Source organism: Triticum dicoccoides, chromosome 2B (genome assembly GCF_002162155.2).
Source record: "Triticum dicoccoides isolate Atlit2015 ecotype Zavitan chromosome 2B, WEW_v2.0, whole genome shotgun sequence".
NCBI classification, from domain to species: Eukaryota; Viridiplantae; Streptophyta; class Magnoliopsida; order Poales; family Poaceae; genus Triticum; species Triticum dicoccoides.
In genome coordinates, this window is record NC_041383.1 from 439,736,642 (window position 1) to 439,757,287 (window position 20,646).

At 53.1% G+C, this 20,646-nt stretch overlaps 1 protein-coding gene across 2 annotated transcripts; it reads left to right on the forward strand.

The window, feature by feature from the left end:
- Positions 1 to 15,256: 15,256 nt before the first annotated feature.
- LOC119364106 (protein NUCLEAR FUSION DEFECTIVE 4-like) lies at positions 15,257 to 19,368 on the forward strand. 2 transcript variants are annotated; one of them, XM_037629517.1, is made up of 3 exons: positions 15,257 to 16,120; positions 17,567 to 18,504; positions 18,777 to 19,368. In XM_037629517.1, exons 1-3 carry the CDS (start codon positions 15,785 to 15,787, stop codon positions 19,282 to 19,284), a joined length of 1,782 nt encoding a protein of 593 aa, XP_037485414.1. In that variant the 5' UTR covers positions 15,257 to 15,784; the 3' UTR covers positions 19,285 to 19,368. The 2 variants fall into 2 exon arrangements, with proteins under 2 accessions (XP_037485414.1, XP_037485415.1); XM_037629518.1 differs by having other exon boundaries at positions 16,013 to 16,124.
- Positions 19,369 to 20,646: the final 1,278 nt, after the last annotated feature.

Below are 20,646 nucleotides of genomic sequence, written 5' to 3' on the forward strand. Positions count from 1 at the left end.
CAGCAATGGAAGTCCAAGGCATAGACACGCGTGAGGCCAGCGGGGCTTGCCGACCCGACCGAGTCGGCCGCGCGCGTGCGGCCCAGGGACTCCAAGACGTGCGCACGTGCATGCAAGGCGTGCAGCGATGCAGCGTGTTGCGTGCAGGCCACAAGTTACCGAGTTTGTTTTGGAAACAAAAGGGACCGAGTCTCAGGAGAAGTCGTCACTGAGCAGGACTGCTAGAGCCGTGCACGCGCACTATAAAAGAAGGCAGCCGGGCAAGGGACAACACAGAACTGCAGATCGATTCAGCGGAAGGAAAATTCCATCAAGAGATAGGCATCCATCGAGAGCAAGGGTTGAGGCGAAGCAATCGCTAGCATCAGGAAGTTGAGCCAAGACAGGAGCAGCTACGTGATGTGAAGACTAGCTAGTTGAATCGGTAGTAGTACGCAGAGGTTTCGTTCGTGTACTTGGGGATCACAGGAAGACCGCTCGGTTATTTTTTGCAGGGTCAGCCATACAAAGAACCTTGGGGCCATCGGGTACCAGGTTTGAGGTGGAGAAGTTCAACGGAACTGGAAGCTTTGGGTTATGGCAGACAAGGGTGAAAGATTTGTTGGCACAACGGGGATGCTTGAAGGCGTTGTTGCAGGAAGCCAAGCTAGCTAAGATGGAGGCTGATGACTGGGAGGAGTTACAGTTGAAAGCAGCCGGGACTATACAGTTGTGTCTGTCGGACCAGGTAATTTATCATGTGATGGATGAGAATTCGCCGAAGAAGATCTGGGAGAAGCTGGAAAGTTAGTTTATGTCCAAGACTGCGACGACCAAGGTGTATCTGAAGCAAAAGTTGTATGGGATGAGGATGCAGGAGGGGGCAGATCTTGTGGAGTATATGAACGCCTTTAATCAAGTCGTGACGGATCTAGCACGCTTGGGTGCGACGGTTGACGACGAGGATAGGGCAATTCTTCTTCTTTGTTCATTGCCATCATCCTATGACCATTTGATCACTACTTTGACGCACGGCAAGGAGACCGTCAAGAATGAGGATATTACTGCGACATTGCTATCTTATGATATGAGAAAGAAGAACACGATGGAAGTCTCTCATGGTGAAGGTTTGCTAGTCAAGGGTGAGCAGTGGCAGAAGGGATATGAGGCTGGGAAGAACAAGAAAAAGAAAAAGAATATACAATGTCACAAGTATGAGCAGTGGGGACATATGAGAAAGGACTGTCCATAACTCAATGGTGGAGCAAGTGCTAATAAGGCAACTCATGGTGATGACTCAGACAGCAGTAGTGATGTCCTCATAGTATCAGACCAGCGGTCAACCAAAAGTGAAGCGCGGATGTTGGATTCAGCTTGCTCTTTTCATGCGACACCCAACAGGGAGTGGTTCTCTTCGTACAAGTCTGGGGAGTTTGGTTTAGCCTATGTGGGCGATGACACAGGTTATCGTGTTGCTGGAGTAGGTGACATCAAAATCAAGATGTTTGACGGAGTTGAACGGATGCTTCGGGGAGTCAGGCATGTGCCAGGGCTAGGGAGGAATCTAATTTCGCTTGGAGTTCTTCATGATGGTGTTATGGTATTTCGTTGTGATCGGGACAAGAAGACCATGAGAATCATGGAATATGAGGTGACCGTGATGATTGGAGCGAGGACGACTTCACATCTTTACAAGTTGCAAGGAAGCACTATTGCAGGTGGAGTCACGGAGACTGGAGTTGCGGGAGTAGCAACGGGATCCCACGGTGGCGGTGGGTCTGGGGCAGACTCGTCGAGTAGCTCTCAGTAAGCTACGAAGAAGACAACACAAGTCCAGAGTACATGGAAGTTTGACGCATGGACAAATTTAAGGTGGTGGAGAATATTCGCCAAGGTGGAGTTTGTTGTGTTTGTGTCGAATATTGTGTATGAGTTGGGTTACATTTGGGCTTCGTGTTGTAGTGTGGGTAGGATACGTGTAGTGTCGGAGTCGGACACGTTGTATACTTGGCCTCTTATATATGAGGAGGCACCCCAGGTTGTAACCCATGACGACTAGATAGCGACAGGCTCGCAAGGGGGTGCTGGCGGCTTGTGCCGGCGCCCGGATGGCCGGTGTTGCGGTATCTTGGGGAGGAGCGCCCATAGTCATTGCCCTGGGGAGTAGGCGAGTTCGTCGAACCTCGTTAACAAATCTTGATGTCGTCATTGTCTGTGATTGCTTGTTCCTCGATGGATCGACCGCGTGCCTCGAATTTATTCTAACAGCAACCATTGTCGGATTTTGGGTTCCGGCAGACCCTTGAGGTTCGAACACTGGGGTGCGCACGGAGATTTCGCCCTCTACATACCTGCTCCTAGCCGAATCGCTAGGATCTAAACTACGAAAAGAACAACACAAGAGACACAAGGTTTATACTGGTTCAGGCCACCATTGTGGTGTAATACCCTACTCCAGTGTGTGGTGTGGTGGATTGCCTCTTGGGCTGATGATGAACAATACAAGGAAGAACAGCCTCGCGAGGGTCTGTTCTTGGCTGGTGCGATGAACTGCTAGGAGGAGTTCAGTCGCTCTATCTCTCTCTCTCTCTCGATTCTAGATGTATGTCAGATACCAGATGCCTCTACCCTGGGGGTGGCTAGTCCTATTTATAGGCAAAGGCCCTGGGCCTCTTCCCAAATATTGAGCGGGAAGGGCGCCAACAATTGGCCATTTTGAAGGGGAACAGCGGGTACACTTATCCTGACTAAAGTTGGTCCTCGCCTGTCAAAGGCTCTGGTGGTGACGCCTGCTTGGGCTCCACAATGACTTCCTCCCCGCCGTTGGGCTGGTCTTGGTCTTGTTGCACCGAAGTGGATGCCTTTGCTTGATGCTCTTGCCTGCGCTTGCTCCCTTTGCACCAAAGAGGAAAGGAGGACACTGCGCGGTCTGGCGCCTGACTGGTGCCCTTGGTCGTCATGGCTTGTGTCATGGGCACCTCGCGAGGTACCCTGCCTTGAACTCTCCGCCTCCTCGTGAACCAGCCTGATGAGGTCGTGCCTGAGGAAGCTCCTTGTCGTCCGCACGACGAGGCTTGGCCCCTCGCGAGGGTCTTGAGCTTGTGTTGATGAAGATGGGCCGCGCTGGGCCCCCTTTGAGCCACGCCGCAGGCAGGCAAGTCTGGGGACCCCCGTTCCCAGAACACCGACAGTAGCCCCCGGGCCCAAGGCGCGCCCGGACTTGGCCGAGCAGAGAGGCGAAATGGCAAGTGCGAAGCGTCGTGGGCCCTAACAGCCTGCAGGCTTGGGCGCCGCGTGGCGGTTGATTGGACGTGGGCGTCTCCACTTCCCCACAACGCCTCGGCAACTGCATGGATTCGACAAGTCCCTGCATGCAAAGCGGGTCATGATTACCTGCGATCGTGGAGGTCGACGGTTGGCCTTCGCCGACTATAAGTATGGAACGGCGTGCGCCCTTCCAGTCTATCTCTCCTCGCTTCTCCTTCTTCCTGGTCCTTGCTCCGTCTTGCTGCAATGGCTCCGATCCGCGGTTCTCCGCGGTAGAGAAGGGAAAGGCTCCCCAAGAGGATCCTGACCCGCTTCCACCGAAGAAACGGCTTGCCCTCTGCCATCGGGGTGAGGGCGCCTGCCAGGAAGTGCCGAGGCCCTAGTGTGAGCGGCCACCACCAGGGTTCCCACTTCCCTTGTACGCCCATATCGAGGGCTCTGAAGGAGTCGACGCCGAACGCCACGGGCGGCGCCGCCCTCGGCGCCGGCGGGTCACGAAGGTGTGCGTCTTTCCCCCTGGAGTCCACGCCGAAGGCTCCTCCCGAGAGTTCGTGCTTCACGCCGCCATGCCTCCTAAGTCTTGGATTCACCTTCCCCCATTCTTCGCCTCCGTCATCCCTCAGGGGGAACCCCTGGGGCTTTGGCTGCAGCACGCTGGCTGTAGCACCCTCGCGACTGGGGCAGAGGTCGCGGTCATTGCCCCGGGCGAGGTCTTCATGACTCAAGGCTGGGGTGAGATCGCCCGGGTCTGCAGGACAAGGGGCGCCCTCGCGATCCATATGGAGTACGACGGTGCTTTGGTGATGTCCTTCAAGGTCTTCGATGCGGAGGGTCGCCGGATGGAGTGCTGCCCCGGGAGAGGCGGTTGGGACCCTGCTGTGGCGAGGCAGAGGCCGGCCAACCGCTCCCTTGGCAGCTCCTCAGGCGATGGAGGTGCCGGAGGATCCAGCGACTCCGCCGAGCTCTTCGCGACTCCGTAGACGAGCAACGACAACTACGAGCCCCCGAGCCTGCGCCGCTCCCGGAACAGGGCGGGCTCGTCAGGCCGTCGCCGCCCCTGATCTGGATGGGGTTGGCGCCGGTGCTGGACGGCCCACTATTAATGATGGCGTCTGCCGTGATGGTCCCTGTAGTTAGGACTCCTTAGGATTCGCGTCTTTTGTTCCTGCGAGGAACCAAGAATATACCCCGTGGGGGCTTGTAAGATGTTTGTAGCCCCGTTCGTCAATATGATCCTCATTGTGAAGCAGTGCGAGATGCTTATTCCGTCTTAACTTAGTTTCTTCCTTTCAGACCTCGTGAGGGCTTGATGCTCTGCGCCGACAGGTCCCAGTCCCAAGGCGGCTTCAGCCGTCGCTGGTATGCCAGGTCGCGATGCCGTGGTCAAGGCCAGGAGGTGAGTGGCCCGAGGTCCGGTAAGAGCCCCTGAGTCGCGATGCTCAGGAGGTCCCCCTTAGCGCTCAAGCAGCCATCATTCGGTGAGAAAGGAGAGCGACGTTGCTAACACGGGATTGCATTAGGTGCGGGGATGGTGCTGCGATAGCTAGTGTTCCCGAAGAGTGACTTATCTCGAGGGTCAGGAAACACTCCCTGGTGCGGCGCTAGGTCCGTGCCTTGGCTGGCGAGGGGTTGCTTGGCGAGGTCCTCGCGTGCTTATCCCCTCTCACCTTCGCTCCTCTTTCTGCTCTACGTCCTCGGGTCCCGGCCCTCAAGCGAGTCTCAGTCATCGCTGGTATGCCAGGTCGCGATGCCGTGGACAAGGCCAGAGGGTGAGGGCTGGAGAGCCAATAGGAGCCCTGAGTCACGATGCTCAGGTACCCCCCCCCCTTTAACGTGCAAGCAGTTTGTGCGGACGAGAGTGAAGAAGACACCATGAGGGCCTTGCCTGACGATGCTCCTTGGAGGGACCCTGCAGGCTCATCACAGAAGGAACGAGAGTTCGTCGTGACAATCGACAGTTAGCCGTTAGTTGCTTTGGAGAGGCGACGAGGCATGAAAGGCCTGGCGAGGTGTATTGGGGCACCCGTGAGCCAGTGCGGGACTCACAGGGCCCTACCCCAAGGCGGGTTGTGCCTGGCACTGGGCCTTATCTTGGAGTGTGTTCCTGCAAATTTGGTTAGATGTCGGTGCTCTACACCCTCGGGTCCCGGCCCTCAAGCTAGTCTCAGCCATCGCTGGTATGCCAGGTCGCGGTGCCGTGGACAAGACCAGAGGGTGAGGGCTGGAGAGCCGGTAGGAGCCCTGAGTCGCGATGCTCATGTACCCCCCCTTTAACGCGCAAGCTGGGTTAGATGTCGAAACTCTACGTCCTCGGGTCCCGACCCTCGAGCTGGTCTCAGCCGTCGCTGGTATGCCAGGTCGCGATGCCATGGACAAGACTAGAGGGTGAGGGCTGGAGAGCCGGTAGGAGCCCTGAGTCACGATGCTCAGGTACCCCCCCTTTAACGCGCAAGCTTCCGACATCCAGGAAGAAAGGGTGCCACGGACATGCACCAAATAACAAGCATGATGGGTCGAAAGCATGGCCCTAAGATAAACGCAAGAAGGGTACACACCGTTGGGTCTGACCCGAGCGACTTGGGGATGATGCAGCCCGAGGGGCGCCACCAATAAAGTAAGCTAAGAACATGAAATAAAAGGGATACACGCCGCAGGGACAGACCCACGCGGCCTGGGAATAATGCGGCCCTGAGGGCGCTCCCAACTGGAAATGAAACTTGAAAAATGTCACCTGATGATGTTGGGGACGAAGGGGTGTTGGTGTAGCAGACTCGATGGGCTGCGGGAGCCGATCCTCACGAGCCCCCAGGCCCAAGGGCCTCGGGACCTCGCGGACCATCTCCATCTCCATCAGGGCTGCGGAATGCCTGACCTCTTGAGCCTCCAGGATGGCCCTCATGAGGCGCTGGTACGCGGCAGCCGCGTTCGGCAAGCCATAAGGCATGCGAACGTAGCTGCGGGGCGGACCCTCGCAGTGTCCCACTTGTGAGGGCCAGAGGCGCTCCTGAGACGCGGCTCGGTTGAGCCCTGATATGTCGATGCAGACGCGCAGCCCACCATCCTCGCCTGGATGGGGGGCCACAGCGGGTAAGCGATGGCTGCCTCTCATGACTCTTGACTCCTGTAGCTCCTGAATGGCCTTGCTGACGAACTCCTGGGGGTTTGGCCCTCCTTGCCTTGCTCCTTCTTGAGGGAAACGTGCTTCGAAACACACCTCCACGTGGTGCCCAAGCGTCTCCCTCGTGACCTTGGCGAGGTCGGCGGCCCTCTAGGGGAGAGCCCCCGAGCCCTGCCTGAGGAGGGCGCCGGGCACGCTTCCCTATGCAATGGAAGGAGGTTCCCCCTGAGCAGGCGCGGGCCCTGAGGGGCCTGCCTCCTGAGGGGCCGGGCCGGATGATGTCTTCTTTTTCTTGGGGGCGGCCTCGGGAAGCCTCCTGCTTCCGCGATCCGGGTCTTCCAGTGATGCGGCCTGAAAGGCTCGCTCCAGGGAGCACACTGCATCTCTCTCTTCGCAGGGCACCGTGATGACTCCGCCACTTCCTGGCATCTTGAGGACGTTGTAGCCATGGTGGGTTACGGCCATGAACTTAGCCAGCGCTGGGTACCCGAGGATGGCGTTGTACGGCAGGCGAATGTGGGCGATGTCAAAGTCGATGAGCTCGGTGCAGTAGTTGTCGCGTGCCCCGAAGGTGACAGGGAGGCGGACCTGCCCAATCGGGACCGTGGAGCTGTCGATGACTCCGGAGAAAGGCTTGGTTGGCTGAAGCTGATTGTAGGGCACTTGGAGATTGTTGAACGTTTCCACGGACAGGACGTTGAGCCCTGCCCCGCCATCGATGAGGGTCCTGGTGACTAGCACGTTGCTGATGATTGGGGAACAAAGCATCGGGAGGACTCTAGCTGTGGCCGCGCACTTGAGCTGATCCGCTGAGCTGAACATGATGGCGCATGCCGACCACCTGAGAGGGCGCGTGGCCTCGAGCTTGGGAAGGACTGCATTCACTTCGCGGGAGAACTGCTTGAAGATGCGCTGAGAGGCTGGGGCTTGAACTCCGCCCAGGATGCAGGCGATCGCACGTGGTTCCTGGAAGCCCCCAGCCCCCTCGTCCTGATGACGGTCCTCATTTCTCCTTGGCTGCGGCGGCAGCGGAGGGAGGCCTGCGTTACCTTGCGGGCGATCCTCGCGAGGCTGATCCCTCCATCCTCCCTCGCGAGGCGGGTCCTGCCAGCGATCCTCGCGAGGTTGGTCGCGCCACCCTTGACGTGGGCCGCGGTCTTCCCAGCGTACTGTGTTCCTTCCTCCTCCTCGGTCGTAGCCCCGGTCGCTACCGTCGGGACGTCGGCCGACCCTTCCTTCACGCACGGCCCGGAGCTCTTGGCATTCATTGGTGTTGTGGGTGTGGAGGTCGTGGTACACGCAGTACCGACTGCCCTTGGAGGATTCGGGCTGATCTCTGCCCCGCTTGGTGTCTGGCTCTGCCGCGAGCACGGCAGCCCCCTTGCGCTTCACGTCCTTGGCCTTGGGCTTCTTCTTTTCTGGGTCTGCGGCAGGCAGCTTGACGAGGGAGAGGCGCCCTTCCTCAGCCCTGGCGCACTTGGTCGCCAAGTTGAACAGCTCCAAGGAGGTGCACAAGTCTTCATGCATCGCCAGCTCCTCCTTCATCTTGACGTCGCGCACGCTGTCGGAGAAGGCTGAGATGATGGCCTCCTCAGTCACCTTAGGGATCTTGAGGCGCGCGTTGTTGAAGCGCTGGATGTACTTCTGCAGGGTTTCCCCTGGTTGCTGCTTGATACGGCGCATGTCTCTCACGGCGGGTGGCCGGTCGCGAGTACCCTGGAAGTTGACGATGAAGCGGGTGCGCATCTCGTCCCAGGAGGAGATCGTGCCTGGAGCCAGATTCAGGAGCCAGGTGCGGGCCCCGTCCTTGAGCGCCATGGGAAACCAGTTCGCCATGACCTTCTCGTCTCCGTTGGCAGCCTCGATGCCCAGCTCGTAGAGCTGGAGGAACTCTGCAGGGTCAGCCGTGCCGTCGTAGCGAGGAGGCAGGTCTGGCTTGAACTTGCCGGGCCACGCGACGCTGCGCAGCTCGGTGGTGAAGGCGCGGCAGCCCGCTGTGGCCACGGGAGGCCTTGGGCGACGAAGAGCTTGGTCCTGCGGGTCCCCATGCGCTGCAGCTGGGAGCAGCGCGGGGTCTTGACGCGCTGGAGCAGGGAGCGCTCGGGCAGCTTCTCGAGGGCGAGGGACTTTTTGGCAGCTCTGCTCTTGCCGCGCTGGCGCCTGACGGAGCGGGTTCCGCCCAGGGGCCGCGCGCCTTGGGGCCAGGGTGCCTTCTTGAGGGGGAGGCGGCTGAGGCGCCCCAGGAGCTTCATTGCCCGCGCAGGGCGGGGCGCGGTGCAGCGAGAAGGACGGCGCGGGGGAGCCCCCAGCGGCACAGACGAGCTCGGCGACTCGGTCGAGCCACTCTTCATAGATGTCGTCGATTGGGCGGTAGCGCAGGAGCTCGTTTGCCGCGATGAGCGCAGCTCGAGCCTCCATGGCCACGCGGGGCGCGCGGGACGAAGAACCAGCAGGATTGAGCGAGGGTGTAGCAGTGCGGCCGTCTCGCCTCATGGATGGATGCTGGGACGATGCTTGCTGCTCGTTCCCCGCCGGGCCGGTGGCGGCGTTGACGGCAGGCGACGGGAAACGACGAGGGCGCCCGCCGACGGGAGCCGTCTGGGCGATGCGGGAAGCGAGGGCGGCTCGGCGCTCGACGCAAGCCCGACGTGCGTCAGACATGGATGCGATGGTCGGAGAAGAACAAGACGACGGAAGGCGAATTCCGGCGCACCCCTACCTAGCGCGCCAAATGTCGGATTTCGGGTTCCGGTAGACCCTTGAGGTTCGAACACTGAGGTGCGCGCGGAGATTTCGCCCTCTACCTACCTGCTCCTCGCCGAATCGCTAGGATCTAAACTACGAAAAGAACAACACAAGAGACACAGGGTTTATACTGGTTCAGGTCACCATTGTGGTGTAATACTCTACTCCAGTGTGTGGTGTGGTGGATTGCCTCTTGGGCTGATGATGAACAATACAAGAAAGAACAGCCTCGCAAGGGTCTGTTCTTGGCTAGTGCGATGAACTGCTAGTAGGAGTTCAGTCGCTCTATCTCTCTCTCTCTTGATTCTAGATGTATGCCAGATACCAGATGCCTCTACCCTAGGGGTGGCTAGTCCTATTTATAGGCAAAGACCCTGGGTCTCTTCCCAAATATTGAGCGGGAAGGGCGCCAACAATTGGCCATTTTGAAGGGGAACATCGGGTACACTTATCCTGACTAAAGTTGGTCCTCGCCTGTCAAAGGCTCTGGTGGTGACGCCTGCTTGGGCTCCACAATGACTTCCTCCCCGCCGTTGGGCTGGTCTTGGTCTTGTTGCACCGAAGTGGATGCCTTTGCTTGATGCTCTCGCATGCGCTTGCTCCCTTTGCACCAAAGAGGAAAGGAGGACACTGCGCGGGCTGGCGCCTGACTAGCGCCCTTGGTCGTCATGGCTTGCGTCATGGGCACCTCGCGAGGTACCCCGCCTTGAACTCTCCGCCTCCTCGTGAGCCAGCCTGATGAGGCCGTGCCCGAGGAAGCTCCTTGTCGTCCGTCCCGCGAGACTTGGCCCCTCGCGAGGGTCTTGAGCTTGTGTTGATGAAGATGGGCCGCGCTGGGCCCCCTTTGAGCCACGCCGCAGGCCGCAGGCAGGCAAGTCTGGGGACCCCCGTTCCCTGAACACCGACAACCATGATATAATACGCAGCCTTTCTCAAGATAGAACACTTACCGGGATCAGCTCGACTGGCTAGCGTGCTGGCCTCACAGCATTAGGGTTAGTCGTTCGATTCTCTCCCTTGCGTATTACTTTATTTTCCCTCTATTTCTTTCTTCTACCCATTGACAAGTGGGGTCCGTGTAGGTAGAGAGAGAAAAGTGAACTGACAAGATGGTTTGACTGGTCAACTGAACAAAATACGAAGTTATACGGTGTTACAATGAACATATAATCATCACAACATGTATGTAATGACCGTATTCTTAAGTATAATGATCAAAATGAGCGTACATGACAAGTGTAGTAACCACCAATGCATTTTACTCTACTAGTAACCCACTATTTTCGTTTACGCGGCGAGGAACAAGTATGGCCGGTTCCTGTCGCCGGCCAGCGTACGTATCGACTGCACGTCACATAAAAAGATTTCCTTCTTTTTGTTTTGTTTTTTGCTACTGTATGCGCCACGATGACAAAAAGATAAATGGAACGGAAATCTTTTTGTGGGGGGGTGAGGCGGACATGACAATGAAGCATCATCATTTTTAATCTGGATGGGACGCGTGCATGGCGATGGAGGTAGAAAGAAGCAGGGCCGGGGAAGGCAAAAATCTGGCTTTTGGGCAAGACATAGAATCAGGCGAACCGGCAGCGGTGTGTTTGTGCCTTTGCAATTCAATGAAACAGCTGCCTGAATGAAGCAGCTCAAGGAAAATATCTGTCCGGGGCAACGGGAGCCGTTAAGACTTGACAGCAGCTGGCATCGACCTACTATTTTGGCAGCAAAGGGGAGAGATCTGAAACGCGGTTAAACGCTCGGTTAAACGGTAAAATAGTATAATAAACAATGACAAATGTCTTAATTACTTGCAAAGATAAAACTTTGCAAGCAATTAAAACATTTGTCATCTCGAGCTCACGTGGGCTCGAGAGCACTTTCGGAGAGATCCTAGCAAGCCCCATTTTTCGCCACGAGCGTGTGTCACATGTACAGAATGGGATGGTACCGTTGCATCATTTGGGGACATATTACAAAACATTTGGTCAACTGATAGTGTCTCCTTACTTATAAATCTCAGAATAAACTCAACCTCGTGCTTACTCAACTCTCCCTTCATTCTCCCCCACCAAGCTATGTTTAATGAAAATAGATCAAATCTTGGTTATCGGAAAAAAACTGACAGACACACCAAATAGGTTGCCCGATTGGGTGATGCGCCTAGTGAAGGATGGACGTGAGCCTGACGTCTGTTTATTTGGTCACTCAAGCGGATAAAAAAACAGACAAATCTTCTGCTTGCTTGGGTTGATAGGTTGAGGTTGCCCTTAGAGCATCTACAACCACATATGACAAATATGGCCCCTCAAATGCCCGCGGATGCGCCGGTCCACGGGCAATGAGCGGGCACGCCTCAAATTTCACTTTGTGCATCCGAACATCTCATACTCGATTCTTATATCCATACAAAGACATGCAAAAGAAAGCAGCACCTACGCACTAGGTCGATTCTACCTACTCCTCGTCGGAGATCACGACGATCTCCGTGCCCGGCTCCGGCAGCATGGGCGGCAGCTGCAGCTCCGGCTGCTCCATTCCGGCCTCCTTCGCCTCTATTTCCGCGTCGAGTTCGGCGAAGAGCGCGTCGGACTCTGCCAGCTACCGCCGGAGGAACACCCGGTTGGCCTCCACATAGGCCTCATCCTGGACGGACTTCAGGATGGCCCGCTGCTCCGCCATCTCGTTGGACTGGGCCACGGCGAACTCCGCCTCCGCCTGCTCTATGTTAAAGGCCGACACCTGCTGGTCCGACTCCCCTTGCTCCTCCACCTCCATCAGATCCATCTCCTCCTCATCCTCCTCCTCTTTTCCCTGGTGCTCCTCCTCCTCCTCCGGCTCCGGCGAGTCCGGAGGCATCCCGACAGCGAAGCGCGCGACTTGCCTCCCCCGGATCTCCTGTTGGATCTCGTAGCGGCGCTCCGGCGTCAGCATGGCGTAGTAGGTGATCTTGCTCCGGACCATGGCGGAGCGCCGGAGTGTCGCTGGAGCGGGAGAGGGAGGAGGTGGGTGGGCTCGGACTCGCGGCGCGGAGAGGGGGAGGGATGGGTTAGGGTTGCGGGACGCCGGCCGGTTTAAATAGCTGAATTTGGTCTTGGGCGGTGAGCCGGAGCGGCGTCAGGCGGCGACGGGCGCAACGTCCGTCGGACCCCCGGGTTTTCGGGCGTTTCCGCGTGGGACCCCACCGTCAGACCGACGTGGCGGCGCCCGGGCATTTGAGATGTCCGTCTGGATCAAAAAACGTGGCCGGTCAGTGACCGGGCGGCCCGCCTGGCCGTATGAGGCGGGGTTGAAAGGTCTGGTTGTATATGCTCTTATGTTTTTTTTCGAGGGTACGCCAATGGCGTACCTTAGCTTTATAGAAGGGAGAGAGATATGTACAAGAGTTTACAAAGAGCCGGCTGGGCTACAACCAGCCCGACCGAGCCACCACTCCACTCACACACTACTCGACTACTCTAACATACATTGCTCTCCAAAAGCTCCTGCCGTGGCCCACATCCTCAACTCATCAAAGATCGTGTCCACCGTGCCTTGTTCACTCTTGATCTGGCCCGAACCAAACACCCTCGCATTCCTTTGTTTCCATAACGTCCAGCAGATGAGCATGACAAAAGAATCAAACCCCTTTCTAGCGTGCTTTAGAAACCGCTTTCTAGTGTCCGACCACCAATGCACCAAACCGGAATCGTATGTTGGGCAAAGCTCCATGGGCAATCCCATCCTAAGAATGCAAGTGAACCAAACTTGCCTCGAGAACACGCATTGCAGCAAAATGTGATCCACCGTGTCCTCCTCTTGATCACAAAGAAAGCATTGGGAAATTTGATCTTGTAGGTTATGCCTCACTCTTCTGTCGGAAGTCCATAGCCGGTATTGGACTGCTAGCCACATGAAGATTTTGCACGCCAGAGGGGCCCATCACTTCCAAATAGCTCCAAAGGAGTGGAATCTAACTCCTCCCTCGCATAACATCTTGTACGCAGAGGATGCAGTGTACGTTCCGGACGCATTCCAAGCCCAAATCGGACTGTCCTCGGACTGCTCATCCAGATGCACCTCCTCAAGTATCTCCCAAAGGCCTATAAATTGGGTAAGGCCTTCCGTACATAAGTCACCGATCACATCATGCATCCATGAGTGCATGTCAAGTGCCTCTCGGACACGTCTCCTGTTGGCCACTTGCGTACGAACCGACTTTGCCACCAACGGAGCGACCTCTGCAATGGTAGCACCCTGGATCCATCTATCCTTCCAGAACAATGATTTGTCCCCATCACCAACTCTCCATTTCACCAAGCTACTGAACACTTGCGCAACCGACTTGTCCGCAACTAAGGAAAGCCCTTGCCACGGCCTGGAGGGGTCCGTGCGCCTGAGCCATTCCCACCTCAACCTTAGAGCAATGCCGTGTTTGTGTAGATCAATGACGCCTAGCCCTCCCATGAGCTTCGGCCTACATACTCTCGCCCAAGCTACAACACATTTACCTCCCTTGATTTCCTCAGTCCCGGCCCAGAAGAAGGCCCTACATCCTTTGTCCACTTTGTCAAGAGCCCATTTAGGCGCTTCCGCAACCATAAGGTGGTGGGTGGCCCGTGCTCTCATGACTTGGTTGACGAGAACCAGCCTGCCTGGTCTAGTCACCAAGCCCCTTTGCCATCCTGGCAACATGTGGAGGGCCGCGTCCACCATAGGCTGCCATTCCGATCTTTTCAACTGCCATATACTCAACTGCAACCCAAGGTACTTACAAGGGAAGGTGGCAAGCTTCCAGGGCAGCGCCGATTTCACAATATCCTCATCCTCCGGCTCTGCCCGAATCAAAATAGCCGCAGATTTAGCAAAATTTACTCTCAGTCCAGAGGCAACTCCAAAGATGGTAAGAGATTCTCTGACTAACGCCAGGTCCGGCCGTGTGGGTTTGATGAACAGGACCACATCATCGGCATATAATGACAGCCTCTGCACCGGGCTGCATCCAAGAATGCAACTCATAACTCCAGCTTCATGCGCCTTGATAATAATATGTGTAAGGATATCCATGGCTATAACAAAGAGCAAAGGGGAAATCGAATCCCCTTGCCTCAACCCTTTAGCATGCATGAACTTATCTCCCGCTTGCCCATTCACTATCACTCTTGAGCTAGCCGTCGTAAGCATGGTGGCAATCCAAGAAATCCACCGCTCCGAAAAGCCCTTAGCTCGCAACACTTCAAACAGGAACGGCCATGACAAGGAGTCAAAGGCTTTAGTGATGTCAAGCTTGAGCAGAACACCTTTGGCTTTCCTTTTGTGCATCACCCTCGCCACTTGTCTCACGAGCAGAAAATTGTCGTGCAAGCATCTCCCTTTTATGAAAGCTGACTGATTCACCTGGACAAGTTCTCCCATACGCGGCCTAAGCCTCGAGGTAAGAAGCTTGGATGCGATCTTGGGCATGCTATGCACAAGGCTAATCGGCCGGAAATCGAAGACAGAAGAAGCATCCGGGGACTTCGGCAAGAGAGTGATGAGAGCTTGGTTAAGCCTCCCAAAGCCCCTCCCATTTCCAATGAACAGCTTATGAATAGCGGCCATCAGATCCTCCTTGATCACTTTCCAGGATTTTTGAAAGAACAAACCAATGAACCCATCCGGACCCGGTACTTTATCGGAGGGGAGATCCTTAATGACAGCCCACACTTCCTCTTCAGTAAATATCCGGTCCTGCTCCGATAAATCCACATGCGGGACTCCAAGCCCCTCCAAATCTAGCGAGTACTCTCTAGCAACGTCCTTGCCCAACAATTCCTTGTAGGCATTGTAGAAGGCTTCCTCCTTGCCTTTCTGATCCGTGATGGTGCACCCTTCCATGTAGGCATTGTATATGCTCTTATGATGATTGATTGTTAGCATCTCTCTCTCAAAAAAGAAAAAGACTGATAGCAGCTGGCATGGATCTACTATTTTGGCATGAAAGGGGGGATCCTAGCTCCATTTTTCGGCGAACGTGTGTCACGTGTGTATGATGGGATGGTACCGCCGAATCCGATCATTTGGTGGCAGATTATTTATTTACAAAACAAAACATGCGGTCAACTTCACAACTTGTAGTAGCGTCTCCTCATAAATCCGGGAATAAACTCAACCTCGTGCGCACTCAACTCTCCCGCCCTCTCTCCGCTTGCTCATCGTCTGACCATCTCGTTCTCATCGCATGAAATACAGTCATCCTCACACAAATACCAGTTCATCATTTCGGTCTCTTCTATCTTCCCAACCATCATAAATTCTTTCTTTCGATTGAGCACTGCGTCTTTTGCCACTGCTTTTCTCCTCGACTTTTGCTGCATTCGGTTCATCAATTGGTGTAAAGGTGTTCCCTTCCCGTTCGTCATCATTTCCTCTTCCTCCTCTGCGATAAACAAATTTTGTTTAGCGCCACCGCCTCCACCTGACCTGACCCCAGCAAAAGCCAAGCCAAGCGCCCTGCCATTAAAAGCCTTCCTTTTTTTGGCTCCAAATCTGCGTCCGGTCTGGTTCCTTCCTTCCTTCCACCAATCTCTCCGGCGGCTCCAGGACGGGATAGCTTCCTCCCATTCCATTCCACCATCGAAATCCAATCCTTGACCTCGGGCGACCTCCCTCCAATTCCCCAACAGCAAGCATAAGCCTTCTTTTTTGGGCACTCCGACGGGGATGGGGATGCTCGCCGACAGGCTCAGGGCCTTCTCCACCAACCGATGGCTCGTCTTCGTCGCCGCAATGTGGCTGCAGTCCATGGCCGGCATCGGCTACCTCTTCGGCGCCATCTCGCCAATCCTCAAGGCCGCGCTCGGCTACAACCAGCGCCATGTGGCGGCGCTCGGCATCGCCAAGGACCTCGGCGACTGCGTCGGCTTCCTCGCCGGCTCGCTCTCCGCCATGCTGCCCGCCTGGGCCATGCTGCTCATCGGCGCCCTGCAGAACTTCCTCGGATACGGATGGCTCTGGCTCATAGTCACCAAGCAGGCGCCGCCGCTGCCTCTCTCCATGGTCAGTAAGTCAAGTCCCTCCTCTGCCGCTGCTTCTTTCTTTCTTTATTTCTTTCTTTCTTTTTGAATTGTGCCCTGCTTCTTTCTTATACTAGTAGATTCATTCATTCATTCATTCATTCATTGATGATACTATGAATCTGACTGAATCACAGAGCTGTTCAAAATGGTCCTCAACTATGAATGCTGCTGCTGAATTACACACACAATACATTCAGGTCGTCGTGCCAATTTGTTTATGGAATTGCAAACAAGGTGGGCCTAAGATTAAGATGTGATGTAGACCGCAGAGCACATGATAATTAAATAAAAATGAGGGTTACTGGCTGGCTGGATAGGATCAGCTGATGAAAATGGCGTGGAGGGAGGGTACATCTTAGATTAAATCAGTTTTCTAGGCACCGGCTTTCTTGTGAAATTGACCAATCACACATGTTTAAGTGTGAAATGCCGGCCCACCAATGGTCCATTCTTCTAGTGTAGTATTCTTTATTTACAATAACCTGTCCTTGTCACTACTTTTGTTTTCAGTAGTCACCATGTTATGCCTAATTATTTACTGTCACAGCAAACGATAGCCTATTTGTCACTATTCAAGTCTTTAATTCTTTATCAGCGTGAACTGATGCAACAGAGATTATTCTTAATTCAAATATGATGCTGCTTTCGTAACACAATTTTTTCTCTTTAATATTATAATGGATTCACTATAAACTTTATTGGCCTTATCTGGATTAGATGGCAGAGTAGTCAAGTCTTACTTCCTAAACTTCCTGTGTTTCTCCAAATTTCTCACATGTCAGAAGTATATTGTAAATTTATGGCTGTCATGAGGGTGCACATAGCTTTGCTAGGTGTGATGTTTGATTGCAAAATCTGCACGGCATATCATAAATCATCATCACAATCACTATGATTGACCGGTGAATGGCTGAATGGTTGCTTATTTACAAGTAAACAATTAGTTTGTCCACATCATTTTCTTAATTTCCCAAAAAGCCTGGAGGATATATGAGCTATCTACACAGCCTCAGTTGCTTCGTCAAGCAAATGTTCGTGTGCAGTTCAGGATAATGTAATCCACACATTTGTTGCTTGCCATGCAGTGTTGACGTATAATGTGCTGCCTAGTCTCTTCCATCAGATTGGTCTTTTGGTTGCATTGGCTAGAGCATACACTTCTACATGGTATCGGAGCCAAGAGGTCTTGAGTTCAAGACCTGAGAACGTATAACATTATAGAATGGCTTCTCCAAGACTCCAACTAAAGTTGACCATTGAATTTCGTTGTTATCCAGATGGCCAGGATTCCAAACTATGTGGAGAAAATAGGAAATCCCCACAATTAGATAAATACAAAAAAAAAATCTGGAACTTGGGTAGTTATTTGCTTCCTTTTGCTTAATTTTCTATACTAATATAATATTTCTTGACGTTTTTAATACAGATGTGTGTCCTTATCTTTGTTGGAACCAACGGCGAGACATATTTCAACACAACTTCACTAGTTACATGCATCCAGAATTTCCCAAAGAGCAGGGGCCCAACTGTGGGCATTCTGAAAGGATTTGCTGGGCTTAGCAGTGCAATTCTGACTCAACTGTTTGCAGTAATGCACACACCAGATCATGCAACTCTTATCTTCATGGTCGCAGTCGGGCCATCACTTGTTGCCATTGGCCTCATGTTTGTTATAAGGCCTGTCGGAGGTCACCGACAGGTGCGGTCATCTGACAAGAACAGCTTCATGTTCATCTACACCATTTGCTTGCTCCTTGCCTCATATCTCGTTGGTGTCATGCTAGTCCAAGATTTCCTGGAAGTGAGTGATAATGTGGCTATTTCTCTCACAGTGTTTCTTTTCATCTTGCTTATTTTACCGATCGCGATCCCCGTGGTCCTGACATTTAGCTTGAAAACTGAATATCCAAGTCCATATGAAGAGGCTCTGCTGTCTGAAGCATTAAAAGGAGAGGCAGGTACTTCACATGAAAGGGAGGATCAACCAGAGTTGATTCTAAGTGAGATGGAAGACGAGAAGCCTAAAGACATAGACTCTTTATCCCCATCTGAAAGGAGGAGGAGAATTGCAGACTTGCAGACCAAGTTAGTTCAAGCTGCAGCAAGAGGTGGGGTTAGAGTCAGGAAGGGACCACGTAGGGGGGAGAACTTCACCCTGATGCAGGCATTGGTCAAGGCTGATTTTTGGCTTATTTGGTTATCGCTTCTGCTCGGGTCTGGATCCGGGCTGACGGTGATTGATAATTTGGGTCAGATGAGCCAAGCTGCCGGTTTCAAAGACGGACATAACTTCGTGTCATTGACGAGCATATGGAACTTCCTTGGTCGTGTTGGAGGTGGCTATTTCTCTGAGAATATTGTCAGGTACCAACACTAGGTTCTCCACATTTTGGTCTGGCATCCACTGTTAACACAGCAAATAAAAATGATTGCTATCATTTTTCAGTACCTGTATTATCAGTAAAATATAGAAATACTACTGTAGTTTTTATCGTAGTTGTGACTCATATTTACTTGACTTCTACTGTAATATTCTACCATGGTACTTGTTTGTCAAATTTGGATAATTCTGCAGACATCTCAAATTTTGGCCAGGCTTTCTTCATACATTGACCAGCTATTCTTCTGATGATCAGGGAACATAAATACCCAAGGCACATAGCATTGGCCTTGGCTCAGATACTCATGGCTGCTGGACATTTCCTCTTTGCAATGGCTTGGCCTGGAACTATGTACATGGGGACCTTCCTGGTTGGGCTTGGATATGGCACTCACTGGGCTATTGTGCCGGCTGCTGTTTCTGAACTTTTCGGCGTAAAACACTTTGGCGCGATGTATAATTTCCTCACAGTAGCAAACCCCACAGGGTCGCTGATCTTCTCAGGTCTCATTGCCAGTAGCTTCTATGACTATGAAGCTGAGAGGCAAGCACAGCGCCGTCAAAGCTCAGCGTCGTCGTCTCCACAGTTTCTTCTGGGCATGGGTTTACTTGCAGATGGGCCACTGAAGTGTGAAGGGGCTGTTTGCTTCTTTGTCAGCTCGTTGATCATGTCGGCGTTTTGCGTCGTGGGTGCTGGCTTGAGCCTTGTCATTGTTCACAGGACCAAGCGAGTCTACTCTCACCTCTATCGATCTGTCCGGTGATGAACTTTTTTTTTCCATGGATAGACCATCCCCGTTGTACCATGTACCATACATACATTATTAAACATATGATACATGAACCAAGATACAAGAAGTTAAAGTTTATTTGTTTGTATAGTTGCAGACCATTTTATAGTTTGTACTGTAAGCAACCCGTCCCCAGATGTAAATTGCAGGGTTTTTTTGTCTGAGGATGCGACTGTGTATTTATCTGTCAAATGCTACTTTACTTTGGCTGTAATGAACCCTCTCTGATGATAACACCTTGTATGATTTCTGCCAATGCTGGAAACATCAAACTTGTGAAACTGCCCGGCTATTTTTATTAGACTTTCTTGCCGTGTATGAAACTTGTGACTAGTAAATGTTCTCATGCTCTTTCATGTATATATATAAGGAGTAGTATACTGTGGAATAATACCCTCAAATGACCAGAGTCAGGAATTCAAACTGCAAAATGATTGTGGAGTGGAGCACCTCCACTTTTTGTCGCTGGAGTTTCCGTGCTATTTATGTGCCAGGTATGCTCCTTGACTGTGATCTTAGTTCCATCCTGAAACTGAACACATCAACTACCTAACTTCAAGCTACTTGCAGATCTGGCCATCTATCTATCTATCTATCTATCTGTGCTGCCCATCATGGACGCTCCTACTTTGGTCTGGCAGCAAAACTCCTACAGACTTTGTTGTTTAGGCTTGTGAACATGACACATTATTATCCAAGTGATCTTCCTTTGGTGACTGGCAACATGTATGTTAGCTGATCCTGTCACCTGAAGATTCAGCTCCTAGGCGCTACTGCCAAACAACTATCAGTTCTTGAACAAAGTGACAGAAACACAATCTGCTCGGCTCAGTTCTCACACAAGTCAGCTGCCACATTTTCCTTGTGAAGACACTTTTCTACAGTAGCTCAATCTGTAATCAATGTTAACCTACTACACACTGAAATCTGAACAGCTGGGATCTCCAGGCTTATCAACAAGAGCACAGAGTGGCATGGTTCAAGATCACACAAGAGGCATTCTGAAACTGGATGCAGCTCAGAGCTGAATGCAGACTCCCTCTTCTTGTCTACTTTTTCTTTGCATGCTCAAATGAGGCAAATTTGAACCTAGGGCTGTGCCATGATGTATTACCAGCAGCATCCTTGGATTTTTTTGTTGCAATAACAGAATATAAGTAGCAGGTGTGTCAGCAGTGCTAGATATTTTGCTAGTTCTTGTGCTGCTATTGTCGTATGCCTACTTTTATTATTTCCTCTGAGATACCAGTACAAATTGCTGGTGAGGTGATGATGTAGAGAGGGTGTGTGTGTGTGTGTACTTAAAGGGTAACAGGGAGAGTGGGGCCCACATGG